The 26,647-nt window shown below is 56.5% G+C and overlaps 2 protein-coding genes across 14 annotated transcripts; one reads left to right on the top strand and one right to left on the bottom strand.

Moving 5' to 3' along the window:
• Positions 1–407: 407 nt before the first annotated feature.
• On the bottom strand, positions 408–8,968 carry Adamtsl5 (ADAMTS like 5). 9 transcript variants are annotated; one of them, XM_076919470.1, is made up of 14 exons: positions 8,851–8,968; positions 7,508–7,576; positions 7,270–7,348; positions 5,991–6,184; positions 5,800–5,891; positions 5,532–5,592; positions 5,316–5,454; positions 4,088–4,215; positions 3,474–3,629; positions 2,940–3,282; positions 2,692–2,855; positions 2,374–2,572; positions 2,221–2,292; positions 408–2,076 (listed from the first exon to the last, which is right to left on the bottom strand). In XM_076919470.1, exons 4-14 carry the CDS (start codon positions 6,120–6,122, stop codon positions 1,775–1,777), a joined length of 1,788 nt encoding a protein of 595 aa, XP_076775585.1. In that variant the 5' UTR covers positions 6,123–6,184; positions 7,270–7,348; positions 7,508–7,576; positions 8,851–8,968; the 3' UTR covers positions 408–1,774. The 9 variants fall into 9 exon arrangements, with proteins under 9 accessions (XP_076775585.1, XP_076775584.1, XP_076775583.1 ...); XM_076919469.1 differs by lacking the exon at positions 8,851–8,968 and adding an exon at positions 8,158–8,838; XM_076919468.1 differs by lacking the exon at positions 8,851–8,968 and adding an exon at positions 8,264–8,838 and having other exon boundaries at positions 7,508–7,792.
• An 8,348-nt stretch (positions 8,969–17,316) lies between these two features.
• Plk5 (polo like kinase 5 (inactive)) lies at positions 17,317–25,319 on the top strand. Of its 5 annotated transcripts, XM_076919452.1 has the most exons (15): positions 17,318–17,509; positions 18,849–18,956; positions 19,079–19,195; positions 19,615–19,744; positions 20,074–20,161; positions 20,242–20,337; positions 20,977–21,175; positions 21,261–21,387; positions 21,552–21,625; positions 21,971–22,043; positions 22,285–22,429; positions 22,527–22,676; positions 23,443–23,572; positions 23,651–23,761; positions 24,923–25,319. In XM_076919452.1, the coding sequence occupies exons 1-15, from the start codon at positions 17,405–17,407 to the stop codon at positions 25,112–25,114; spliced, it is 1,845 nt and encodes a 614-aa protein (XP_076775567.1). In that variant the 5' UTR covers positions 17,318–17,404; the 3' UTR covers positions 25,115–25,319. The 5 variants fall into 5 exon arrangements, with proteins under 5 accessions (XP_076775564.1, XP_076775566.1, XP_076775567.1 ...); XM_076919449.1 differs by lacking the exon at positions 23,443–23,572 and having other exon boundaries at positions 17,317–17,509; positions 22,285–22,383; positions 22,519–22,676; XM_076919453.1 differs by lacking the exon at positions 19,079–19,195.
• Positions 25,320–26,647: the final 1,328 nt, after the last annotated feature.

Raw genomic sequence — 26,647 nt, 5'->3', positions numbered from 1 at the left:
CACTCTGTAGACCAGGCTGGCCTGAACTCGGAGAGATCCTCTTGCCTCTGCCTCCCAAGTGCTGGGATTAAAGTTCTGTGCCACCACCGCCTGGCTTTCATCTTGTCTCTTGCTGAACCAGGAAATGGTGAATTTGTCGAGGCTGACCGTGCCCCAGTGATCCTTCATGTGGCCTTTTACACAGGTTCTGGGAATCTGATGCTAGGCTTCGTGTTAACGTAACACTCTGCAGTGTGGCCAGGACCTCAGGCCTTCCAATTATTTTGAAACAGGAAGCCTTAAGTTTCCCCGGCATCCCTGAACTTGTGATGATCCTCCTGCCTCCACTCCCAAGTGCTGGGATCACAGCACTTGCCTGGGAGAGCAAGCTACCTTCTTGTAGTTTTTTATTTTCCCTTACGATTGAATCTTTAAAAAAAAAAAATTTATTTTTATGTATGTGAGTACACTGTAGGTGTCTTCAGACACACCAGAAAAGGGCATCAGATCTCATTACAGATGGTTGTGAGCCACCATGTGGTTGCTGGGAATTGAACTCAGGACCTCTGGAAGAGCAGTCAGTGCTCTAAGCACTGAGCCATCTCTCCAGCCCCAAATTAAATCTTAATATGTCCGGGCCTCATGGGACAGCTCCTGGCTTGGGAGAGCCCAACACCTTCACCACAGTGGGACCAACCTCCTATGTCTTTCCTATGCTGTGCTTCTGCTACTACTCCCACCATGTGCGTCAGGCTCAGCACAGGGACCCCGTCAGGGATGACCCTGTCCTGGTCTCTAGTGTCACAGTGGCCAGCCATTGTAGGTGGCTGAGGTTCCCAAAGCCTGCTACAGCTGGCCCCTTGCAGATCATCTCCCAACCTGGGAATCCATGGCCAGCCACCAGGGGGCGCAAGGACTCCACAGATCCCTGTAGAATGGAGCTACACTGTGTGGGGTTTGGGGGAAGATTTTTGGTTCTCTCCACACCCCAGTGCCATAAAAGACAACCTTAGAAAGCCCTGTTAGACAAAGTGACCCCTGCTTATCCCGGCACAGCACTGCACCGCCCTGGGACTCGCTGAGTCGGTGCTCAACATTTACCCGAGGGCTAAGTCAGAGCTAGCAGATGTGAGAGCCTAGGCAGAAGGGGGAGACAGCTGGCTGGACCACGTGACGGATTCAGGACCCAGAGGATAGCCTGAAGGGACATCCACTGGGGGTGGTTTGCTGAGTGACTGTACGACAGACACATGGTATAGGGAGACCGAAATGAGCCCATAGCATAGAGGACTGAGCAGGGCACACATTGGTTCCTGCGTGTACCCCAACCTCTCAGGCTTCCTGTGCTGCTCTGCACTGGGTGTCGGGCCGACCAGGAAAGGACGGAGATGCTGTGTCTGTGCACAGTGCCTGCCACTCTGCTAGGGTGTCCTGGAGTCCCGAGAGTCAGTGAGAGGGGAGGGATTTTTTCTTTTCCCCCCGGTCTTGTAAAAATGAAATCGTAGTTTGAAAAGGGGCGAACATGCGTTGTTTAGATGAAAGGTAGCCCAGGGTCTTGAAGCTCCTTCAAGTTCTCAGATATGGAGTGCACCTTTAATCCTAGCGTTCACTGGAGAGACAGACAGATGGAGCTCTGTGACTTCAGGGCCAACCTGGTCTACACAGAGTTCCAGGCCAGCCAGGGTTGTATGCATAGGAAGACCCTGGTTAAAATATATGAACTTCCAGGTGGGAGATTTTCCTGAATCATGGGACCCCAGAACAGGAGCCTGGTGAGGCTCCAACCACCGAGGATTTAGACTGGACAGCGCCGGGCAGCCAGTCGGACCCGGCTGTCCTCGGCAGGACTCCAGAGTCGAGCATAGCCAGCGTGAGGCAGCAGTAGCCGGTCCTGTGTGCCATCAGGGCTGACGAGTCTCCTGACAGCCAACAGGTATTCTCGATGTGGAGCCAGTGGTGGACATGGACAGTGGCCCGGTGCCCACACATACTCTCGAGATCGCAGAGGCGTGCGGCTTTTGTAGACGAGCAGGGCCCGCACCTCGTAGCGGGTCTCCTGGGCCTGGCGGTGGCGGCCTAGCACACGGGCCTGGAACACTGTACGACGGGGACACAGAGGGTCATATGGGCCCTCAGGGCCTTTGGGTCAGCTGAGATCAAGGGTGAGGGTCAAAGCAGCTATCCAGATGGAGAGAAAGATCAGTGGGCTCAGTGGAAGGGGTCAAAGGTCAGGGGTCTCACCAAAGTCGCTGCCGCAGTAGTGAAGGAGCCGGTGTGCGCGACCACGGCTGTCAGGGCATGGCCCGCAGGGATCTACGGGGGTGGGGGGGTGTGAGTGAGACGGGACTTGTCCCTGCCTGGTATCCCGCCTCCAAACCGCTGTTCCTGCCTCACCTGGTGCCAGGGATGCAACCCGGGCAGGGATGGCCTCGGGGACCACAGGGGTCTCTTCAGGCTGCCGCTCCACTTCCCGAGGCTGAGGCTGTCGCAGGGGCCAGCCCAGGGCCTGCACCTGAGTCTGGAAGGGGCCATAGCGCTCCCGGGGCAGCCAGAACTCGAAGTGCACCCCTGGGTTGGGCTCCCGCAGCAGCACCTGGAGCAGGAAGGCGCACGGGAGCTGGTGGCCCAACCTCCCCTTAGCAGCGCACCCCCCATCTAACCGACCCCAGTGTCCCGCCTGTGCCCCGTCCCAAACTGTCCACACCGGCCCACCTGCAACAACAGCTCCTGGGAGGTGGGCCCGGTCGCCTGCAGAGTCTCCTCCAGGCCGGCACTGCGGGTGTAAACCACGCGGGTGCCCACGGCCTCATAGATGCCAGGCTGGCTGAGCACCCCGTCACCGTTAAGCACGTAGTGCCCATCACCGGTCATCAGCGCTGCAAAGAATCAGTCAGCCTGTGCTCGCGGGAACCGCCTGCCCCCAAGCCCAAGCCTCAGTTTCCCCAGAGGCCCCGAGGTACCCAGATGGTTGTGGCTGCGCTGTGCTACGCGGATGTGCCTGGCGCCCTCGGGGATCAAAGTCACGTTCCAGTAGCCGGCGAAGGCACCTGAGGCAGGCGGGAGGTTGGGGTGTAGCGCGGCAGGATTTTCTGGGATGCGCTGGTGTGTGCAGGGGTGCGTTGTGGTGGGATGCACTGGGACGCATTGGGGTACACAGGGCAAGTATGCTCTGGAGTACGCAGAGCAGAGATACTCTGGGGTACACAGGGCGGGGACGCTCTGGGGTGCGCAGGGGAAGGATGCTCTGGGGCTCGCAGCGGCGAGGTACACTTTGGGTGCGATAGTGTGCTCAGGGACCGATAGCTGCGGATAAATGAGATGATACTGAGGGGAGGCAGGGAAGGGGTTAAAAGCGCATCTGTTCCAGGGAGGGTGGGACGCTCTGTCAGAGACCAATCAGGGGAAGGGCTCGAGGAGCCAGGCCTTAGCCTGCCAATCAACAAGAGCCTTGGCTCCCAGGAACCAAAAGGTGTTAAAGGGACACCCCTCTCCACCGTGTTCCTCGAGCGCAGGCGGTGAGGCGGGATGGGGCAGTCACCGGCGTCGCGGAACACGCGCTGCACGAACAGGCAAGAGTCGTTGGCGCCACCACAGAGGCCGCAGCGGTCCTCGAGGGTGCCGGAGCCCAGTAGCCCGTCACAGCCTGCGCTCTGCGGGGGACACGAGGTCAGGATGGGAGGAGCCTGAGAGGGCGGGGCCTGGCGGGGCGGGGCTAAGGAACACGGTTTGGTAGGTTTGGTAGGTGGGCGGGACAGTGGGGATTACAGGACCAGGTGGTAGCAGGACCTGAAGGTTGAGGCGGGATTCGAAAGGAGAAAGGGTCTGGAGAGTGTGCTGGCCCTGGAGAAAAGAATGTGAGAGAAGCCACGAAAAGCGCGTGACTGGAAGGGTGGGTGGAGCCTGGAGCCATGTGGGCGGGGCCAGAGAGAAGCCCCAGTGGGGTTTGGGGTCAGAACCTGAACGGTAGGTGGGTGGAGTGTAGTTTTTAGGGACCGGTAGGGGTGGAAAAACTGATGTAATTGCCCTGAGACAGTTTGGAGTGGGGCGCACGTTAAGGCGGAGTCTGCAGGGACATGGGCGTGGTAAGGCAGGGTCGGTGGGTCCTCACCAGACAGCGGCCTGCCACGCAGAGACCCTGAGTCCCCAGGGTGCAAGGGGTGCCATCCAGCACGCGGCCAAAGCTGTGGTAGAAGGCGTGGCCTTCAGCCAGGCAGTTGAGGTCACACACGTTGGGCGCTGAGGGCGGGACGGGTGGTGAGTCCGGGGCTTCCATCCCCTCGCCAGTTCCTGCACCCAGCTCCTCCCAGCTCAAGCTCAGCCTAAACCCCTACGGGCGCCAACACTTCCCAGGTCCCACGTCTTGCTTTTTCCCTCTGGGCTTTGCCCTCTTCGTGGCCCACCGCCACCGGCCTCTCTCTAGGCCACGTGCTTGCTTGCTTGCTTGCCTTTTTGAGCCAGGGTCTCTCTACATTTCCCTGGCTGTCCGAGAACTATGTAGGCCAGGCTGACCACCTGCCTCTGCCTCTCCAGTGCTGGTATTAAAGGCATAAGCCACAACAGCAGCCCATCCTTTTCCTCCACCCGGGCCTTCTCTCCTCACTCCATCCCTCCACTCTCCGTCTCTTCCAGGTCGTACCTCTCTCACCGTCTCTCTAGGCCTTCCCTCTCAGGCCACACCCCATTCTCTTCCATCTAGGCCCCGCCCCTCCCAGCCCCACCCTTCTCCCTGCAAGCTCCGCCCTCCCATTCAGGCCCTTCCTGTATAGGTTCAGTAGCCCCGAGCCTGACTGTAACACTGGCCTGCAGTGTACCTCAGTTTCCCCTGCCTGTCAGTTGAGACCCGCAGGCGCACAGTCTTTATCTCAACCACTTAGAAGCAGGCTGGCTGGCAGATCCTGCTGGGGACAAGTCCAACCTAGTGGGACGCTGTGGAGGTGGGATGGGGTAAAAGAAAGGAGGCCCAGAACTGATGGAATGTTCTGCGTTCTGGGCCGGTCTTATCTATCTCCACCACGCTGGCGGCTGAAGCTGCCTGTCTCCCTTCAATCTGGAGGCGTGCTGCCCCGGGCACCCAGTTATATAAGCTGCTATTTTCAGCTCCGTGCGACAACATTTCCTGTTAGTGGGATCAGTTTGAAAACTGTTGGCCTCTGGATAAAGCTCTATGTCAATCCTCAGCCTGGAGTTTGACCCTATGCAAAAGAGACCGTGTGCTTCCTTCACCAACTCCTACATATGCTTTAAAACCCCATTCCAATGTCCGCCTCTGAGAGGACTTCTTAACTCCTCTCAAGAGTCTCTTTTTCCTTTTAACCCCAGGAGATCAGGCTACTCACCCCCGTGGAAGGGCACCCATTGGTAAGTTTTCTGGGTGCCCAGGACAGGGTAGCCATTGTAGAGAGAACACTGCAGGTCTCGGAATGGTATGGCCCCTGGCGGGCAGTCCTGGGAGAGGAAGAAGGTGAAGGGGTAAAACTAGGCAAACCAACAAGGGGTACTTGGGGTGGACATAAGCCAAACAAGAAGGATTCAGGGCAGATCCGAGGGCCTACCGGCAGCTGGCACACCCGGTATTCATGGCTGTCCCCCCAGCAAAGTTCCTCCCCGGGAAGTCTGCAAAAACCAGGGTGGTCTGTGTAGCAGGAACCCCCCACACGCCCTCTCAGAGACCCCTTCCCATCGCCCGCCAGGCCACCCTCCGCCCCCACCAACCCCACCCGCATTCCAACTAGCTCTGTAAGATTAAAGGGCACACTGCGTGTGTGGGCAGGCAGAGGGCGCGGCCGGGCGTGCGGCGGAGGGGAGGGGCTCCCGGTTTACCGGACGCAGTGGCGTCTGCGCACTGAGACGCCCCGACCACACGAGCTGGAACACCTGCTCCAAGACCCCCAGGGCGTCCACTCTCCGGGACCCTACTTAATGGCAGAGAGGAGGGTCAGCCAGGAGGAGAGCTGGGGTCCCCCACCTCATCCACACTCCCATGTGCTTCCTGGGCTCCTTCAGTCCCTTACCTGAGCAGCACCCCTGACATCACAGCTCAGGAGAGTCCACAGCAAAAACAGAAGCGGCGGGAAGAGGCAGGGTCTGAGGGAGCACAGGGTCCCCAAGAGGCGGCGACCAGCAGGATCAGGGCAAACTGCCATCTCAGCCCTGGCTGGCCCCGTGACATTCGATGGTAGCCAAACCTCTCTGGGTCCTCTTGTCTCTAAAAAGAAATGCGGTAACAGCAGCCTCGCCCCATCTCCGGAAGCCTTGAGTGGGTTATAGGCTCAGGTCAGACACATGGTGGGGGACTAGAAACTTTATGTGTTGTTATTTGGCTTAAAATTTAATGATATTTGTAGAAGGGCACACTCCTTGGAAGACAAAGAAAGGCAGATCTGAGTTTGAGGCCAGCCTGGTCTACAGAGTGGATTTCAGGACAGCCAGAAACCCAGAAACACAGAGAAACCCTGTCTTGAAAACAGCGCGCGCGCGCGCACACACACACACACACACACACACACACACACACATACACACACGCGCGCGCGCACACACGCACAGACACACGCACACGCACACACGTGTGCACATACTGCAGTGCTGGAAGACGCCCGCAGCACGGGCTCCCTTCGCTGAGCTGCCTTACAGCTGCTCACAACTTGACGTGGTGCTTGGAAGCAGTTGTGGGTTCTCTTAGAGAGCAAGTTAAGATCCTGAACCCTGAGCATCGCTCCAGCTCCTCCGCGTTTATTTGAGACACTGTCTCAATATGTAACCCAGGCTGTCCCAAAACTCCCTATGTAGCCCAGGCTGGTCGCTAACTCACAGAGACCCACCTGCCTCTGCGTCCCAGGTGCTGGGATTAAAGACATGCACCACGTGCCTGGGTTATTTCTCTCTCTTTTTTTTTTTTAGTTATTATTTTTTAGACAGGGTCTTGTAGCCTAGGCTTGTCTTAAACTTCCTAGGTAGCTAAAAATGGGTGAGCTTGAACTCAGGTCGTTCCTGCCTCCCCTCGGAGACAGTAGACACTGGGCATTGGCTCTAAGACAGGCTTCTTTTTTAATTTTGAGATGAGAGTCTTGAGCTCAGCTAGGCTTAAACTCTGAAAAATCCTCCTGCCTCAGCCTCCTGGGACAAGGCTCACAGACCTGGACTGCCACATTCCCATCTTAATCTGCTATTATTACAGATAGTATGTTCTTTTATAATGCGCACACAGTAGGTGCCTCACGCCAATGATTGAAGGAATTCTTTAAGAACAGTGATTAGGTGGCTGTAAGTTTATTCACCCCTTTCATTTACCTTCCTGGGTGGCCAGGCCTCAGTTTCCCCATCTGTACAGTGAAAACCCGTGGGACCCCGTCCGTGAGTCTCTGAGACCCTGTAGAGAGGCAACCAATGGAGGCTCATTAAGAAACTTGGGGTAGAATGGGTGTCCCCCTCCCAGCCTCAGTCTGTGGACCGCTGTGCTCCCAGATACCCCGTAGCCTAAGGGAAACGCCGCCCCTGCCCCATGATAGGCATGATAGGGGAGACTGACCTGGCCTCCTGCCAACATGTGTGTCATGGTCTCATCTGCCAGGGGTGCGGGCTGCGGTGCCCAGAGGGTCTGCAGAGAAGAAGGGCAGGGTGGGGCTGAATGGAGGCCTCAGTTTCCCCAAGCAGATGAAGTCATTTTCGGCCCACGCCTTCCTCGTGATCCCAGCCTTCCAAGATCATCCAGGAGGGAAGGGAACCAAGATGAAGTACGTCCCCTGGGCCGGGGCCAGGCTCTCTGAAGGGCACACGGGTTCTCAACGTTCCGCAGCCCACAGGGTCCAGGTACCTGAAGAAGGGGTAAGGACGGCCAAGATCCCCTAGCCTGGCTGGAACTAGGGTCTCCCCGGTTGTCAGCCAATCTGATGCCCTTTAGGGCACCTTGGGACCGAGATGGCTGTAAGTTGGGAATCCACCCGAGCTGCTTCAAGACGCCCGCTGGACCCCTCCCTCTCCTGGCCCGGAGACTGGGCTGTCTCGTGAAGGAAGAAGGAGGCTGAGCAAGGGCCATCGTGGAGTGGGGGCTTCTACCCATGTTTGTCAATACCCTCTCCCGAGCACTGCATCCCTCTCAGGCATTGGTGCACCAGTCACTGGGGTGCCAGTCTTCTGAGTTTCAGTCCCATCCCGGAGGAAGTGCGACCCCAAACTCACCACCATCCTAGGGATCACTGCTTTTGCTCCAAGGAGGGAAAGAGACCAATCTCATCGCCGCCGCCACACCAGGTGGAATAGTGGCAGGATGTGAAGAGGGACTTACCAGATGCTCAGCGCCCAAGGCAATGCGCCCAAGCTTCCCTGGGACGTCCCAGAGACTGGCGGAAGTGGCGGGGCCCCAAAGTGCGGGACTGCGAAGTCGGTCGATCCCTCCCACCCCGGCCTCCCAGGCGCGCCCAGGCTGGGGTCACCGAGGGCGCAAGCCAGGGGCGCCCTCGTGCGGCGGGAAAGAGCGCACGCGTTGGGCTTGAAGCTGCGGCCGGGGGCTGACCTACTGCGCCTGACAGCACAGCGACCCAGCGTTGGTCCTGATATCCTGGGTGCCAGTGACCTTGGGAAGTCCAGCTGCGGGGCGGTGCGCGGGGGTGACTGAACTGCTATTCCGGGCACCGCGCTCAGGGCCAGGGAATGTGCCTAGCGCTGGGGCTTGAGGTGGGATAGTACACACCAGGGCACCCGCCCACCCTCAATACCCTGTCCTGCTCCGCGTCACCTCGCAAACAGATTTCCTACCCCGGTCCCCATCACCCGCTCAGGCCAGACTCCTCGCTCCGTTCCTACAATCCCAGGGACCCCAACCCAGGTCTCCATCATCCCTGCAACCGGGACTTCTCATCCTGTCCCCATTACCTCCAATTAGACCTCTCCACTCTGGTCCACATCATCCCCCAGTTAGACCTCCCTGCCTTGGTTCGCATCTCCCCTCCACAACCAGACTCCTCATCCTAGTCCCCGGCTCCCCTCACGCGGCCCCGCGCGCCCGCTGGGGGCGGAGGGACCCTCCCTGCCGTACATTCCCAGGCGCTGCCGTCACCGAGGCTCCACCCGGCCCCGCCCTCTAGGCCTGGGCGCCAGTGTAGCTTCCCTCTCCTGGTTTTAGCCTCGAGCCCCCCGCCTCAGTTTCCCCATTCCCGGTACCCTACCAGCTTCTTGTGGACACACCGACCCCATCGCCTTCGTGGCGCCCCCTGGCAGCCGGGCAGAAGGCCGCGGCACTGAGATGATCAGTGCTGTGTGGACTATGCTGTTCCTGGGCGCTGATCTCGCCTCCTCTAGGAAGCCCACCTGGCTCACCCCTGGTCCGGAACGCTTTCCTCACAGAGCGCAGTGCCTGCTGTATGCACTCCCTGAAAAGCATACTGCTTGTAGTATTACTCCGTGCAGGGGACAATGTCTGGTGTATACATGCCTCAGGGTAGTCTGCAGGGCAAGGCTCAGCACGGAGCAGGGCTCAGCACGGGCAGCCATTGGAAACATCTCCGAGTATAACCACTCCGGGACTTTACGCAAGCCACTGTGTGCACAGAGCTATGGGCACAGCAGCCAACCCCAGTGCGGGGAGGTGGCCACTCTGAGCCACGACTCCAATTTCTTTCTTTCTTTCTTTCTTTCTTTCTTTCTTTCTTTCTTTCTTTCTCTCTCTCTCTCTCTCTCTCTCTCTCTCTCTCTCTCTCTCTCTCTCTCTTTCTTTCTTTCTCTTTCTTTCTTCTTTTTGTTTTTTTGTTTGTTTGTTTTTGGTTTTGTTTTGTTTTTCGAGACAGGGTTTCTCTGTGTAGCTCTGGCTGTCCTGGAACTCACTCTGTAGACCAGGCTGGCCTCGAACTCAGAAATCCGCCTGCCTCTGCCTCCCAAGTGCTGGGATTAAAGGCTTGCGCCACCACTGCCCAGCTACTCCAATTTCTGATACCCATCATCCTATTGAAGAAAAGACGCTAAGGCCAGTCCTGGGTGTCCGGAGAACCCCTACGGAAAAGTAACCACTGAAGGGGCCAGAGGGAAGGCTGGCCTAGCCAGGCTCAGCAGGAGAATGAGGGACACTGGCAGCATCCTGCTGTGAGAGGAAGGGCCTCAGCAAAGCAGAGATGGAGACTGTGTTGGAGAGAAAAGCACGTGTTCTGTTCTGGAATACAGAAGGCATGCACCCTGCATGGAGGATTACAGCAGACACGTACTTACAGGAGGAAACATGCAACAGACACTATACTCTCCAGGGAGTGCACATAGTAGGCACTGAAGGAGAGTATACATTAGGCACCCGGTCCTTCATGATTCCCGTATACAGGAGACACTATGTCTGGCAAAGTGAGCATACAACCAGCGCCGTGTCTGGCATGGTGCATATATACGACAGGCCATCTCCCTTGCAGGGATAGTATACAGTAGGCACTTGGCTGTGCAGCAACTGCCTGCAGTGGACACTATGCCCTGAAGACAAGGCTCTTTCCCCAGAGTCCCTACAGCAGTCTCTATCGCAGTGAAGCAGGAACTCAGCAAAAACTGAGGCCTGCAAGGCGGCCATAGAGCGGCCATACAGGAGCGTATACAGTAGGCGGTATGCTCTTCAGGGTGTGCACACAACAGGCACTGTTCTGAACCTCTCTCCAGTTCCAACTCGGTCCAGCAGAGGGCGCACCAGGGCTCCAGAGCTCTGTTAAGTATTTGTGTTAAATTGCTAGGACAGTGTAGCCTGCTGGGGACAACTCTGGTCCACGCCCACTCCCAGCCGGGTGCCCACCCTCGCAGCTCCTTCTAGGACCCACTCGCCTTGGCCAGGATGGTATTGGGGCAGGGGCAGGGCTTAGTGGGGTTCTTGGCTATCTGTAAGGCCAGGGCCCTGGGCTTACAAACCAAATGGCCAACAGCTTGGCTTATGCATTTTAATGTTTATCAAGAGGGTACAAGTGGGCGTGCCCACACACACTTGTCATCCCAGCACTGGACACGTGGAGGCAGGAGGATCAGGAGTTTGAGGTCATCCTCAGCTACATAGGATGCTTGAGCCAACCTAGGCTACATGAAACTGTGTTTCAGCAAAATGAGACAGGGGGCCACATCTCATTTGGCACAACCATCACTAAGCATGTACAGAGCCTGGGTGTCACTCCCAATACAGCAGCCAGGAGAGGTTATACACACCTGTCATCCCAGAATGCAGGAGGGTGGAGGCAGGAGGATCAGGAGTTCAAAGTCATGACTGGCTACAGGTTGAGTTCCAGGCCAGCTTGAACTCTAGAGTGAGTCTCCACAGTGAGGATGGGAGGCCATCAGGCCAGTTGACAAGTGAACCTCGTGGTGCCCCGTGCAGCCCTTGGAACTCTCCCCAGATCCCTGAGGCCACCTGGTCCCCTAAAATGCTCCCTTCTGCCTCCCAAGGACAGTGGGGTCCTACGATCGATCGCTATCCAGACTATAATCTCTCTGGGGTTCCCAGATGCCGCACAGGTGTGGCGGCAGAATCAGGACCTGCGCTGTCATCATCACCCTGTGTGTGGGTATTGGGAGGCTCTGGGCTCCTGTCTCTTCTCTTGGGAACACACTAATGGAGACAATTTTTGGTTTGGTTTGGGTAATCCTGGTGGCTGACACTGACTGAGCTCCCGGGACCCACTGCATCGTCAATCCCAAACCTACGGAGAGCGGGGAGAAAGAAGCAGGGTCTGAGACAGTTCTCACACCAAGCATGGCTTGAAGCAGGGTGCCCCACTGCTCTTTACTGAGGCAACATTGGGTTTGGTGTGTGTGTGTGTGCCCCTGTTGTGTGCACACTTGTGTGGACGCCAGAAGTGGACATCAGATGTCCTTGTCAGTTGCTCTCCCCTGTGTTTTTTTTCAGACAGGGTCTCTCTCTCACTGAAGTGTCAGGAACCTGGGATCCTCCCACCTCTCTCCACCCAGTGCTGGAGTTATGGCTGTGTATGTCACCCCTCTCCCCCTTTTTTTTTTTTTTTTGGTTTTTTTTTTTTTTTTTTTTTGGTTTTTCGAGACAGGGTTTCTCTGTGTAGAACTCACTCTGTAGACCAGGCTGGCCTCGAACTCAGAAATCCGCCTGCCTCTGCCTCCCAAGTGCTGGGATTAAAGGCGTGCGCCACCACCGCCCGGCTATGTCACCCCCTTTTAAAGACGGGGTTTCTCTGTGTAGCCATGGCTGTCCTGAAACTAGCTCTGTAGACCAGGCTGACCTCGAACTCATGGAAATCCTCCTGCCTCTGCCTCCCAAGTACTGGGATTAAAGGTCTGTACCACCATTGCCCACCCAACTCCCATGCATTTTTTTGAGACAGGGTCTCAACTTGCCCAGGCTGGATTTGAACTCTTTCTGTAGAGAAGGATGACCCTGTCCCTAAAGCCCGAATCAACCTGATTCTATCTACTGAGTTTTTGGATGACATGTGTGTGTCACTGTGCCTGGGTCACTCCTCCGCTCTCCCCACCCCCACGTCTGCGGACACTCAGCTCTTTTCCTGCCATTAGCAAAAAGACCCACGCAGACAAAAACAGATCACTCCTGCAGAAACCTGGCCAGTTCCGATGGCCACACAGCACCTTGCTCAGCAGGTCGAACATCAAACAACGTCCCTGCTCAAAGGTCGCTGCCATGTCCGCAGGAGAAAGATAAAGGGAGGGGCCTGTGCTGCAGAAGTCTCACCTGGTGGGCAGTGGCACTCAGGATGTAGGTCCCCTGAGGACATCAGCAGAAACATGGGTGACTCAGGGATAGCACGAGGACCACGCAAACCTGAGCCAGCAGGGAGAGCCAGCCCACTCTAGGGCCAAACAAGGAATGCAATAAGATCAGAATATAAGGGTGACTCCTGCCTCCACCTCCTGAGTGCCACCACCACCCAGCTAGGAATTATGTTCTTGATCCTTCAGCTGTGCCCACAGCAAGCCTGTCCCACCCCAGGACCTCGGCACACAGAGCTGCCTTTCCACAGAGGACTCTTTCTAGGTCGGCCAGAATCCACTGGACAGACAGATGGACAGATGGACATACAGTGTGCCAAGGCCTCTGCCCAGGATGTAAGCTGAGTCCATCTCAGAATGGCCAAGCAGCTTGAAGTTTCCATGCTGTAGTACCTCTAGGCTCCAGTGTAGGGAGGCCCCTGTGTCCCTCACACGCACAGGAAGAGAGAGGGAGAAAGGGACGGGTGTGTGAGGGGCACAGGGGCCTCCCTACACTGGAGCCTAGAGGTACTACAGCATGGAAACTTCAAGCTGCTTGGCCATTCTGAGATGGACTCAGCTTACATCCTGGGCAGAGGCCATGGCTGTGAAGCCCTCTGCCCAGTTCTCAGAGCCCCCCACTTGGGTTTGGGTGTCAATGGCCCAACCCACTGAGGGCCAACCAACTTCTGCCTGATTCTGCAGACAGGCTCTGCCCAGAGCCCTTCCCTCAGAGCAGAGATAGGGAAGGGTGTGAGTGGCCCCTGTCACACACACCCCCCACTGCTGCCACTAGAATCACCCACCATCCTGGGCAGTCAGCACAGTGGGGGTCCCTCACACACACACTCATGCTGGGTCACATCGCCCAGATCCTGGAGTGTTCAGGCGGTCACTTCCCTCCTACCTCCTTGTGCCTGGGACTCCAAGTCTCTGGGGACATTTTGTGAGTGGCTTCGGGCTCACGGGTGCAGCTGTGTGGAGCCCAGATAGGGACAAGAAACTGTTCCTCAGTCATGTGGCTGGGAGGCCTGGGCCACCTCTTAAGGACCCATACACAAGGCTGAGAGTCTCAGGGCCTCTGGGGAGGCTCAGCAGCAAAGAGCAGTCACCCCTCCACCTGCAGCAGGTATTTTGAGCAATGCTTCCCAAAACTTCTCCAGAGAAATCTGCTGAGTCTCAAGAGTTATCTCAGGTCAGTGAAAGAGCAGAGACGGAAGGAGCCAGGGCTAGGCATGGCGGGCACAGCAGTTTGGAGTACCAGGGGGCGGGCAGCCAGGCTGAAGGTCATGCTTAAGGCCATGGGCCATGTGACACAGGCTCAGTGACTGTGACTAACATGAAGCTGACCAGTGTTTACCAGCTGTGGTGGAGCACGCCTGCCGTTGGCACTCAGGAGGCAAAGACAGGAGGATCAGGAGTTCAAGGCCAGCCTGTGCTACGTGATCATTTCTCACTTTTCAGTGCATGGCTCAGCAGCTTGAGGCTCGTCCTCGTGCTTGTGCAACTGTCCCTACCGTTTGTCTCCAGAACTTTTCATCCCCCATCCTAAAGCTCTGCTGCCATTCAGTATGAACTCTCTCTCACCTACTCCCAACTTCCAGCACCCACAGACCCACTTCCAGTCTCTGGATTGGCCTGTTCTGGACATTTCCTGTTGTCATGGAGTCCCAAACTGTGTGGCCTTTTGCATCTGAGTCTCTCACTGAGCCCAGTGTCCTTAAGGGCCCTCAGTGATGTGGGTGTCAAAAATCTGGTTCCTGTTCATGGCTGCATAATATTCCAGTGTGTGGGTAGGGACTCACTGTGTGTCCGTCATCCATTCCTGGGCATGAATGTCTCCCTGCCAGCTCCCATGGACATCTTTCTGTCTCTGTCCATCTTTTCCCCACCCCTCTCTTTTCTTTTCTTTTCTTTCTTTCTTTCTTTCTTTCTCTCTTTCTTTTTTCTCCTTTGAGTTTTTGAGATGGGGTCTCAGTTAGCACAGAGTGAACTCACTATGTACCCAAAGCCATCTTGAAACTCACAACTCTCCTGACTCAACTTTTTTTTTTTTTTTTTTTTTTTCGAGACAGGGTTTCTCTGTGTAGCCCTGGCTGTCTTGGAACTCACTCTGTAGACCAGGCTGGCCTAGAACTCAGAAATCTGCCTGCCTCTGTCTCCCAAGTGCTGAGATTAAAGGCGTGCGCCACCACCGCCCGGCCAGCCTCAACCACTTGAGCAGCTGGGATCGCAGCTCTCCTAACCTTGTACTGAGCCGTGGACCTCGTGCTCCATGCCATTCAGAGCTTGCATGCCCTCTGCTCAGTGACCCTGGGGTACATTCCACTCAGGCATTGCTCACCACCCCCAAAGGAGACCCCAGACCCTTTCTGCAATCCCAGCATCTCCTAATGTTGCCAAAGATCTTTCAGGAGAGTCAAGGTTGGTGTTAGGCTGGGTTGGAACGAGCAGGCAGGCTGGGGAGTAGGGTGACCCTCCTCAGCGGGCACAAGCTGGCAGGAGGCCACCTTACTCCCCGGTGCAGTCTCAGCCAGAAGCTCCAGGAGCAGCCAGGAGAGAGAGAGAGAGAGAGAGAGAGAGAGAGAGAGAGAGAGAGAGAGAGAGAGAGAGAGAGCTAGCCATCAGCTGATGTGCACGCTGCAGGGCTCCAGGCCAGGCACTCTGTCTCTTCTGTCCCAGGAAGTTGCTGTTATTCTGTGGACTCAGCCACCCACCCAAGTACCTGTCTCTGACTGCTCCTCCCTGGGGCAGGGAGCCAGGGGGCCACAATGCAGCCATGCTGGGAGACCCTGAGCTTGCAGGAACCCCAGGTACCTTGTCTACCACTTGGGGCATGAATGTCCCCTAACCTAGAGACTAGGTCCCAGAAAAGACCTTGAAAGAGTTATAGGCTTCTAAAGTTGTCGTTGTCACTGCTATGTGTCACTGCTGACACATGCACGCCACAACACTCCTGTGGGGTCAGAGGACACCTTTTGGGTGGGAGTCCGATCTCTTCTTTCAGTGTGGGCCCCAGGGATTGAGCTCAGGTTGTCCAGTTTCAAGGGCAGGTGTTTTAGCCTGCTGAGGCATCTCAGGGCCCCAAATGCTGTCTTCTTTCTCAATGTGCTTGAACCTGGAACCAACTCCTTGTAGCATCATTTTTATTTGATTTTTGGTTTTTATTAGACAGGGTTTCTCTGTGCAGCCCTGGCTGTCCTGGAACTCACTCTGCAGACTAGACTGGCCTAGAGCTCACAGAGGTCCTCCTGCCTCTGCCTCTGCCTCTCGAGTGCTGGGATTAAAGACCTGATCCACCACTGTCAGGCCCTTGAAGTGTCCCAAACACGTCCTGTCATAGGGGTGGCTGGGGCTATCTCGGGACACAAAGAGCCCTTCAGAGATTGCCACGACGTAGGCGTAGGCACTCAACCAACCCAAAGTTGTTTAGCCAACAGAATCGGTGTTCAGCCAACAATGAATGGAGCAACACAGGAAGACAGGTCTGCTATGGAGAAGGAGCTGAATGCCAGCCCTGGGAGTGGCTCTGTTTCACTTCCTGTTTCACCCCCACCTAGATTGACTTCCCTTTAGCAGGGGTCCTGGGCTGTCTTGCTGCAGCTCTGGTCTCTGGACAACTGGGGGCTCTCACCCAGCTCCGAAGGAGACACCAGTTAATTGAACCAGCCTTGTTCCCCATGAGACACTTAGCTCACCCCTAGGACTCCCTGGGGACCACTAAGACTTTGGAGCACTCAAGGGGTGCTTCTTGTCCCCCTCGGTGGCACGGGCCAGGCCAGATTCCAAATTCTGGCTCTGGAAAATTCCATAGCCTGAATCCAGCCACACGGAGTGAGGCTAATCCCTCCGCATTTACTGTGTTATGTAACAACGTTCGGGATTAATACTAGAGGCAGATGGCGGGGCTCACACCCTGCCCTGTGCCTGCCTGGCTTTGGGAGTGAGGGGACTCCCACCTGGCAAATGCAGGCGGGGGCCCAGGACCCCAGATCCTTGAGGTGAAGAAACGCTGCACTCAGCATGAAGTGGGGTTGGGGGAGGTGAGGTGTGGGCTCGGGCGAGGGGTTGCCTGAGGCTCTGAAGTCCCGCGGCTCCTTGCTCTCTTCTGTTAACCACTCCCAAACGTCCATCTTAAGGGTCAGTGCTTAGGCCGACAGAGCTAGCGCCCCTCACACACTCCCACATCTGCCCCTCATCCTGGTTGCGCCCCATGCCCCCTGACTCATTTGTGCCCATAGCCTCCCCCCAGCCCTGCTTCTTCTGTCCTTAAGTCCTCAGACATCCCTAGGTTGCCCTCTCTGAATCCACTGGGTCTTCCCGGTGCTCAAGTTGATGAAGCCCCACAGGTCGCTCCCGTTGGGAGGATACAGCCAGATGCGCATGGTCCTCTAGCCGCTGGCCTCCCGTGTACCAGAGAGAGAATCCTGGGGCGGGCCCCTCTGCAAAGGAACCAGCCGAGTTCTCTGGACCTCAGTTTCCCGGGTGGGTGAACCGGGTACTGTTATCAAGTCCCAAGAGGTAGAGGGCTGGGAGCGCGGCTGAACTGGCTGTCGGTTGGCTCCAGAGCACCTGCCACTGCTGGCGGGATCCCACGGGCGTCCAGGCCCCGCCCCACCCCACCCCCACTCTCCAATAAGACCCGCTCCGGTTGCTCGCGGGCCCAGATCGGCAGCGCTGCAGGCAGCACTGGCTTGCGCAGTCCCCGCGCGCGCTGCGCACCCAGGCCCACCCCACGCAAATGGAGCCCCGGTCGCGGCGGCGGCGGAGCCGCCAGCTTGTGGCCACCTTCCTGCGCGACCCAGGTTCAGGGCGTGTGTACCGGCGCGGGAAGCTGATCGGCAAGGTGGGAGTTCCCGCGCGCGTACACACACACATACACACGCGCGCGCGCACACACACGCATACACACACAGCAGTTTAAAGCGCGGGAACGGAGAAAGCGGAGGGGGCGGGGGTCTCGGGCAGGATGGAACCCCGCGCGCCATGGCTGGAGCCTCGGATCCCCTGAGTTTGGGGTCCGGGCTGCGTGGTGGATGGGGAGGCGGGAACCGCACTTGGTGCTCTGTCTGCGGGTTGTGCGGAGCTTGTGCGGGGCGTGTGTGGGGTGTGTGCGTTTCCCGCGTTAGCGCGGGCGCTGAGCATCCTCTGGGTGCATTGCTGACGCTCCGCACGCAGTGGCGGGCTGTCATCTCTCTCCACGGTGGCCCCGCAGGGCTGTGGGTGCTGAGCTGCGCGTGGGATCCGCGCCCTGCACCCAGCTCCCCTGTCTGGCTGCGGCTGGAGGTTGCTCCCTTAGTGACAGAGTGCGCGGCTTGGGCTCCAGAGGGTGTTGTGCGTTGTGTTCAGGTGTCTGAGTGATATGGATCTGGTGCTGTGTATCCGGGTGTACCTGGTTGCTGTGTTGTGTACCTGGGTGTTGTTTGAAGGAAGTCCTCTGTTAAATGTTTTATCGTGTCTGGCTGGTGTTTGTCTGAGTGAAGTTGTGTATCTAATTGTTATGCATCTGGGTATTGTTTTGCGTATCTGCGCTGGGTCGGGTATTGTCTTGAGTTTGTTTCTGGGTCTTGTGTTCTGGGTATTTTGAGGCTGTATGCTGTGTGTTTGGTGCTGTGTTGTGTGTCCAGATATTTTGTGTGGGTGTACGGTGTGTGTGCGTGAGTGCTGGCTGTGTAAATGTTGTCGGTCTAGTTGTTGTTGTGTGTAGTTGTGTGTGGAAGCACTGTGACAAATGTCTGAGTGCTGTATGTGTGGTGTGTGTATGTAGGTGTGTGGCAGTGCTGTGAGGGTATGTCTGGGTATTGTGTGTCTCGGTGTTGTGTGTCTGGGTGTTACGTGGGGATATTCCGTGCCTGGATACTACGTGTGTGTGTGTGTGTGTGTGTGTGTGTGTGTGTATGGTGTGGGGGTGCTGTGTTTGTAGGTGTTATGTGTGTACTTGGTCTATATGAACGTTGTGGATCTGGTTTCTGTGTGTGGAAGTTATGTGTGTGGGTTTTGTGTTTCTGGGTGTCGTGAGCCCTTCACTGTCCTGTGTAGGGAAATACATGCGTCTCCTGCTCAGGCAAAGTCCGTGGGTCTCTTCTCTTTGGTGTGGGGTGTGACCGCTGCAGTGTCTCGTCTTGGCTGAGGGTGTTGAAAGCCCGTGTCTCCAGGTGTGGTCTAAGCCTTGCCTATCGTCCCAGGGCGCCTTCAGCCGCTGCTACAAGCTCACGGACATGTCCACCAGCGCTGTGTTCGCTCTTAAGGTGGTGCCGAGGGGCGGAGCGGGGCGGCTGCGCCTGCGCGGGAAGGTGAGACACCCGTCCCTTATCCTCAGCCTGTCCCAGAGTTGCCCTGATTCCCTCCCTGCGAGCGAGCCAGGCCTAGGGCCTGTCTTCTGCTCTGCAGCTGAGGGTCCTTCATGGGGACATAGGTGGAGCGTGAGATCGCCCTGCACAGCCGCCTGCGCCACCGCAACATCGTGGCCTTCCACGCACACTTTGCTGACCGCGACCATGTGTACATGGTGCTGGAGTACTGTAGCCGCCAGGTGGCCGGAGTGGGAAGGGGCCTGGTCGGCGGGGTGGGGCTTGCGGCAACGGGGCGGGGCTTGGTGGAAGAGGGCGAGGCTTATGAGTGGGCGGGGCTTGGTATGCTGGCCCTGGGTCTGCGAAGCCAGGCAGTGTGGAGCAGTGTCAAGTACTCCCTGTTGCGTGAGGGGGTGTCTGGTGTGGAGCAGGGGGCAGGTAACTGAGAGCCAGGCAGGAGGCCTCTTCCCTGTCCCATCTGTGCCTTTGCCTCCCTGTGACTGACTGCTTGTGCCCACGCCATGTTCACTTGGAGCCCTCTGTCCAGTCACTAGTGTTCGCGCTTCCCACATAAGACCCCGTGCAACCCCCTGGGCCTACACACCCTCAGCCCTGCCGTCCCACCCAGAATCCCATCTAACAAGTGCCAGGTCCCCTACAGTCCTTGGCTCATGTGCTGAAGGTACGGCGGACCCTGACGGAGCCTGAAGTGCGCTACTACCTTCGGGGCCTGGTCAGTGGCCTGCGCTACCTGCACCAACAGCGCATCGTGCACAGGGACCTGAAACCCAGTGAGCAAGAGGAAGCGACTTTCTGGGGCTTGGGAGGATGGTGAGGGAGGGGCTGGGAGGACGGTGAGGGAGGGGCTGGGAGGACGGTGAGGGAGGGGTTGGAAGGATGGTGAGGGAGGGGCTGGGAGGACCGTGAGGGAGGGGCTGGGAGGACGGTGAGGGAGGGGTTGGAAGGATGGTGAGGGAGGGGCTGGGAGGACAGTTTGGGAGGGGCTGGGAGGACCGTGAGGGAGGGGCTGGGAGGACGGTGAGGGAGGGGTTGGAAGGATGGTGAGGGAGGGGCTGGGAGGACAGTAAGGGGCTCAGGCTCTGCTCCTCCTCACCTGCAGGTAATTTCTTCCTCAACAAGAACATGGAGGTTAAGATAGGTGACCTGGGCCTGGCTGCCCGTGTGGGGCCCACTGGTCGCTGCCACAGGTGATTGAGAGGCTCTGGGTGGTCCTGAGTTGGTCCAGGGAACCCTGGCCTTCCTGATCTTCCCATGATTCCTTCCCAAGGGTGCTCTGTGGAACCCCAAACTTCCAGGCTCCTGAAGTGGTGTCCCGAAATGGACACTCATGCAAATCTGACATCTGGGCTCTGGGGTGCATCATGTAAGTGACAGTCTGGAGGACCCAGGTCTGGGGAAGGTGGCAGGTGTAGGGTAGGCATGGAGGGGTGGTGGCAGGGTGGGCTGTCCAGGTGAGACCGGATATGGGCAGGAAGAGCAATCATGGGCAGATGTGCAGGCACACAGGAGATCAGGTGCAGGTTAGCTAGAGCTGGAACTCACTATGTAGACCAGGCTGGCCTTGAGTTCACAGAGATCCGCCTGCCTCTGGCTCCCTGGTGCTGAGATTAAAGGCATACAGCCCCACCCGAAGTGAGCACCCGGCCCTTATGTCCAGGTCTTGGTTTCTGCTCCTATCTTGGTGCCAACTGAGTTAAAGTGGAGCTGGGGCTTTGTTGGTCAGCCTGGCATGGAAGCCCTGGATGCCATCCACAGAGCCAAGGGGCAGGGCAGTACCACTGTCACCCTGGCACCGGGCACGGGGCACGGGGATTAGGAGTTGAAGCCTCAAAAACATTTTTAAAGATGTTCAGAGAAGTAGGGTACAGGTGGGTGTGTCTGAGCCAGGGAGCCACGGTGCAGGGTGGGCTGTGATTGCACAGGTGTATAAAGAAAAGTGTGCGAATTCCCTGAACATCCAGGAGTTCCTGGCTCATTCTTACCCCGGCCAACCTGGCTCCAGGTACACAGTGCTGACGGGCACACCACCCTTCGCTGTAGCACCCTTGTCAGAGATGTACCAAAACATCCGTGATGGCCACTACCTTGAGCCTACTCAGTTGTCACCCAGCGCCCGCAGCCTCATTGCGCGGCTCCTGGCCCCTGACCCTGCCGAGCGGCCCAGCCTGGACCAATTACTGCAAGATGATTTCTTTAGTCAGGTGAGGAGGGGCTCCCCAGGATGGGCCCCCAGGGACCTTGGTCTCATCCAGGTCCAGGGCTGACCCGAGCCCACCAACTCCACAGGGCTTCACCCCAGAGCGGCTTCCTCCACATTCCTGCCACACCCCGCCCGTGTTTGCCTTTCCCCCACCTCTGGGAAGGTTGTTTCGGAAGGTGGCCCAGCTCCTGCTGACCCAGTGCCGGCCACCTTGTGAGTAGCTGTCCCAGCCTCTTCTCTGCCTCAGACTTGCTGTCTGTCACCTGTCCCCTCCTCGTCTCCACTGGTCACTTCCCCATGGCCATGACAAGTGGATCGGGGAGGGGGTAGGCAGGAGATGTCAGCATCGCTGTCCCCAAAATCTGTGCCTCCCTCAGGTCCCTTTACCTCAAAAGAGGCCTCAGACCCTGAAGAGGGCACAGAGCTGGACCACATGGAGACTGGCAGTGAGGCGAGTACCTTAGTGAATGATCTGCGGAGCTCGGAAGGACCTCTGCAGCGTAGCCCTCCCTGTAGACTCAGAATGAATCTTCTGTCCATCCATCTAAGGGACCCCAGACCATGAACCCTGCCATTCCTGAGTCACAGACCCAGCCCCTCACTGGGGGATTCCAGACAGGCCTGTTACAGCTTCTGACCCTCCTGTCCCCAGCCCTGCTGTGGGTTTCTCTGCAGCTGGCAAGTTTTGTCCAAAAAGGAAACCTGTTCTTGGTGTAAGGGGTGGGGGGGGCTCCGGGGCTCCCTCGGATTGGGACCTGGGCCTCACCTCTGCTCTGTAAACACCTGTCTGACTCAGGAAGGGGGTGCTCTCTGCACCGAGGGCCAAATCCACCTTCTCACTCTTGGGACTCCTCCGACTGGCCTGACAGGTGAGCATAGAGAGCCTCGTGCCCAGCTAGTGTCATAGATGCCTGGGACTGGGACTCGCCTGTGTCCTGCTGGAGGCACAACCTACATTTGGCCTCAGTTTGTCCATCTGTAGAATGCCATCCCTGTGAGAATTGGGGTTTGGTGTGACTTCACTCATGAATGCAAGTGCAGGAAACCAGGCTGATGGGAGGGCACCCTTGTCAGGGCTGTCTGGGCACCTGCATGACTCTGTCTCAACAGACCCAAATGGGAGCTTGGCCCTGCAGCTGGAGGTGACAACCAGAAAACTGTTCCTCTGCTTGGACGCAGGACCTGTGGGTAGGACAGCAACCCCAAAATGCAAGTCTGAGGCAACCTGGAGGGGCCCTAAACCAGGCTTACCCCAGCTGCAGCCTTGCCGGGCACTGCCCAGTCCGGCCCAGCCCAGCCCACACTTGACCCTGGCTCATCTCCCTTCTTTCTCCTTACGCACAGCTGCGCAGGACCCCCCCAGGGGAGCAGCGGCCTGTTCTCTGGGCTCCCAAGTGGGTGGATTACTCCCTCAAGTATGGCTTTGGCTACCAGCTGTCGGATGGGGGCAGTGGCGTGCTGTTTCGGGATGGCTCCCACATGGCCCTGCACCCCCCAGGAGGGTAATTAGTGGGGCTCCACTCCCCAGGGAGCCAGGCTTTACCCCATCTCCTGATTAATTCCTCAGCTAGGCATCTGCCAGCTGAGGGCACAGTGAAACAAATGTTTTGTTTTTCAAGATAGTTTCTTCATGTACCCCCTGGCTGGCCCCAAACACACAGGGATCCTCCTGCCTCTGCCTCCAGGGTGCTGAAACTAAAAGCATGGCCAACAGGCTGGACTCCTTTTTATCTTTCTTTCTTTCTTTCTTTCTTTCTTTCTTTCTTTCTTTCTTAATTTAATGTATGTGAGTACACTGTCCCTGTTTTCAGACACCAGAAGAGGGCATCGGATCCCATTACAGATGGTTGTGAGCCACCATGTGGTTGCTGGGAACTGAACTCAGGACCTCTGGAATAGCAGCTAGTGCTCTAACCACTGAGCCATCTCTCCAGCCCATATTCTTTTTGTTGTTGTTGGGGAAGGAACCCAGGACCTAGTAAATCCTCCTACCACTGAGCCTCTATCCCAGGCCCTGATATTTTTACCATAGTGGTTTTGGTGTGCAGGGAGGAGGTTGGGCTGCCAGGAGAGCAGTGGCCATTTCCATGGAGACAGGAGGGAAGCTGGGATCTGATGTAGATGGATAGTGAGAGGTGGATCTGGGTGGCCAGCCCTGATGAGCCAGGGTTACACGAGGCACAGTGGTATTCAGAGCAGTTGTATGGGAACGTGTGCCCAGGCACAGGGTGCCCAGGACAGAGACTCATTCACGTCCCTGACCCTCAGCCATATCTCCTACCAACCTGACCAAGGGACTCTGTGGACCTTCACACTGAGGGATGTCCCCGGCCCACTTCGTGCCAAGCTGGCTGTCCTACGGCTCTTTGCCTGCTACATGCAGCGGCGAATGCGGGAGGTGAGGGCCTGGGGTGTGGGGAGGGCCAGGAGAAGGAGGTGGGGACCCAAGAGACCCTGATCCAGCATGTCCCCACAGGAGGGGACTGTGCCCATGTCTGCCACACCTGCCTCTCCTGACGTCTGTCTGCTGAGTGTCGTTGCTGACTCCCGAGCTATGGTCATGCTGTTTAGCAATGGGACAGTGCAGGTAAGTGACCAGAGCCAGTGTTCGAGAAGGCTGTGTGTGGCTGGGCAGTGGTGGCACACGCCTTTAATCCCAGCACTTGGGAGGCAGAGGCAGGCGGATTTCTGAGTTCAAGGCTAGCCTGGTCTACAGAGTGAGTCCAGGACAGCCAGGGCTACACAGAGAAACCCTGTATTGAAAAAACAAAAACAGGGCTGGAGAGATGGCTCAGCAGTTAAGAGCACTGACTGCTCTTCCAGAGGTCCTGAGTTCAATTCCCAGCAACCACAAGATGGCTCACAACCATCTGTAACGGGATCTGATGCCGTCTTCTGGTGTGTCTGAAGACAGCTACAGTACTCATATACATAAAATAAATAAATGTAAAAAAATTTAAAAAAAAGAAAAGAAAAAACAAAAAACAACAAAAAAAAAAAAAACAAAAAAAAAAAGAAGGGTGTGTGTGACCTCTGAGAGGTGTGAGACCCAGGGTTCCTATCCTGTCCTAAGCCCAAACTAATGATGCCCAGGCCTGGTCGGGGGCCAGACGGCAGATCCCACTGCCCTGGGGAATCCAGTGTCTCTGGTCACAGTGTGAAGTGGGAGGGGCTGAGACCCAGAGAAGAACTGTCCTGGCATGGAATGAGGGGCTTGAACTTCTGGCGGGGGCCTTGGCTGAAGTTGGAGCTGTGCTGGACTTACGAAAACATAAACACTAATCAAGACAGGAAATCCTTAAGATGGGCAGGCCGAGGAGCTCAGAGCCACCCTGAGTCATGTGAGACCGAGTCAAAGGAAAACAAACACAAAGAACAAACGGGAATAAAAGATGGGTTGGCACCATGGCACAGTGGTAAAGGTGCCATGACGACCCGAGTTCAATCCCCAGGACCCGCATGGTAGAAGGAGAGAGTCAGCTCTTGAATGCTGTGCTCTGATCTCTCTGTGTGCTCCATGACAAAACCATGTACAAATACACACACATTATAAAAATGCAAAAAACAGGAGAGAGAGAAAGGGGGGGGGAGATAAACAAATGGGGTGTGAATGTGACCTGGTTAATGTGGGCAGGGTGAGAGTCCCCAGTTGAGTCTGTTTCTCTGCCTGAGTCTGAACTCTTACAGGTGCCCCCTGAGTGTCAGCACTGGGGCTGACACTGACAGTCACCCTGACCTTCTCTCCCAGGTCAGCCTCAAAACCTCCCAAACCCAGCTGGTGCTGAGTGGGGAAGGCGGGGACTTTCTGCTCACCCTCCAGGAGCCGGGGGGACCCGGTATGGGCATCTCCTACACACTTGATGTCCTGAGGAGTCATGGCCTCACCCTTGAGGTCCGCCAGCACCTGCGCCATGCACTGCATCTGCTACAGAGTGTCTAAGGAGCTGGAGAGTCTGAGCGGACCTCTGTGTGTTGGTGCTGGAGACCTGGGATCTGTTTCTGTCTGTGCTGTGCCGCTGCTGCCAGTGTCCATGGAGGGTGGACACACTAGGACTACTGATGGGTGGGGCATCTTTGGTTATTTATAGAACTATTCAAGCTAGAATTTTGTTGGATTTTCATTAAAGAAAACAGAACCCTTTAAACTGGCATCTGCTTCCTTTTTGCTTGTTTTAGATTTCTTATTTTATGTGTGTGTAGAAAGAATATCTTGTGTCTGTATGGATGTAGCTACTGTCAATAATAAATCTAATGGCCAATGTCTCAGGCAGGAAATAAGAGGTGGGACATCCTGGTGTTGGGGGAGAGAATTCAGGGATAGAGATAGCTGGGAGATTTCCCCTGGAAAGATGTGGTGCACGGTTGACTAGCCATGTGGCCAAAATAATTGGGCTATTTAAGTCATGATCTAGTCAGAGGAGAGCCTAGCTATACAGCCAAGGTATTTGTATATATTTTGAGTCTGAGTCTTATTTCTGGGAACATGGGACTGGGAGGAAGAACCAGCCCTTACTTCAACATGAATAAGTCCTCCATGCATGTGTGTCTGGGCACCACATGTGTGCCTAGTGTCTGTGGAGATCAAAAGAGGGTGCCAGCACCCCCGCAGCTGGAATCACAGATAGTTGTGAGCTACCACATGGGTGCTGGGAATCGAATCTGCTTCCTCTGCAAGAGCGGCCAGTGCTCTCAGCGGAGCCATCTCTCCAGGTCTTGTTTGTTTGTTAGGAGACATCGTGTCCTTGTAGACCTGGCTGGCCTCAGCCTCAGCCTCTTCCAAGCACAGGATTGCAGATGTGCACCATCCTGCTTTGTGCATCAGCTTTGCACGAAGGCTGGGAGGACCTCCCGCAGGGGGCTGTCCCTGCGTGGTGGCAGCGAGATTCTCACCTTGTCATAATTAGTACCAGGAGTGAGGCCGCGTGACTGAAATCAACAATAACAGAGGTTTACTTGAATGAAAGACATCAGGAGAAGGACTGTAGAACATTGCAGGCTGAGGTCTGGGCTGGGTCTAGGGACATAATGGGTGTCACCAAGGGAGGTGCTTCTGTCCCAGAGTGGTTGAGATGGGAACACTGTTCAGGGCCCAGGATGCTTCACTGAGAACAACGTGGCACCGAGTCCTCAAGGCCTTGGGTGGCTGCAGCTTAGACTTACTCTTTATTATTTTATTTTATTTTGCAGAGCTGAGTACTGAACCTAGCTCTGGCTGTCCAGGAACTCACTCTGTACACCAGACTGGCCTCAAACTCAGAGAACCTTCTGCCTCTGCCTCTTGAGTGCTGGAGTGGTGTGCACCCACGGGTGGCACCACTCGCTGTGGACAAAACCCCCTTCCCTATCAATCATTAATAAGAAAATTATCTCTAGATTTGTCCACAGGGCAATTTGATGGTGGTGTTCTGTCAGTTGAGATTCCCCAGTTCTGCCTTGTGTCAGGTTGCTAAAAACAAAAACCAGGAACCTGGTG

Source organism: Arvicanthis niloticus, chromosome 22 (genome assembly GCF_011762505.2).
Source record: "Arvicanthis niloticus isolate mArvNil1 chromosome 22, mArvNil1.pat.X, whole genome shotgun sequence".
NCBI classification, from domain to species: Eukaryota; Metazoa; Chordata; class Mammalia; order Rodentia; family Muridae; genus Arvicanthis; species Arvicanthis niloticus.
Note: the sequence above shows the minus strand (reverse complement) of the source record. Positions and strands in the feature narration are given on the sequence as shown.

Bases quoted from the DNA above. Each gene is read 5' to 3' on its own strand.
- Adamtsl5 (XM_076919470.1), bottom strand. From the start codon at position 6,122: ATGGCAGTTTGCCCTGATCCTGCTGGTCGCCGCCTCTTGGGGACCCTG. The intron at 4,216-5,315 runs GTGAGTAGCCTG...TCCCGCCCTCAG, and splicing joins ATGGGTGCCCTTCCACGGGG to CGCCCAACGTGTGTGACCTC. The intron at 2,077-2,220 runs GTGAGACCCCTG...CCCGTCGTACAG, and splicing joins CTACTGCGGCAGCGACTTTG to TGTTCCAGGCCCGTGTGCTA.
- Plk5 (XM_076919452.1), top strand. From the start codon at position 17,405: ATGGAGCCCCGGTCGCGGCGGCGGCGGAGCCGCCAGCTTGTGGCCACC. The intron at 21,176-21,260 runs GTGAGGAGGGGC...CCAACTCCACAG, and splicing joins AAGATGATTTCTTTAGTCAG to GGCTTCACCCCAGAGCGGCT. The intron at 23,573-23,650 runs GTGAGGGCCTGG...ATGTCCCCACAG, and splicing joins TGCAGCGGCGAATGCGGGAG to GAGGGGACTGTGCCCATGTC.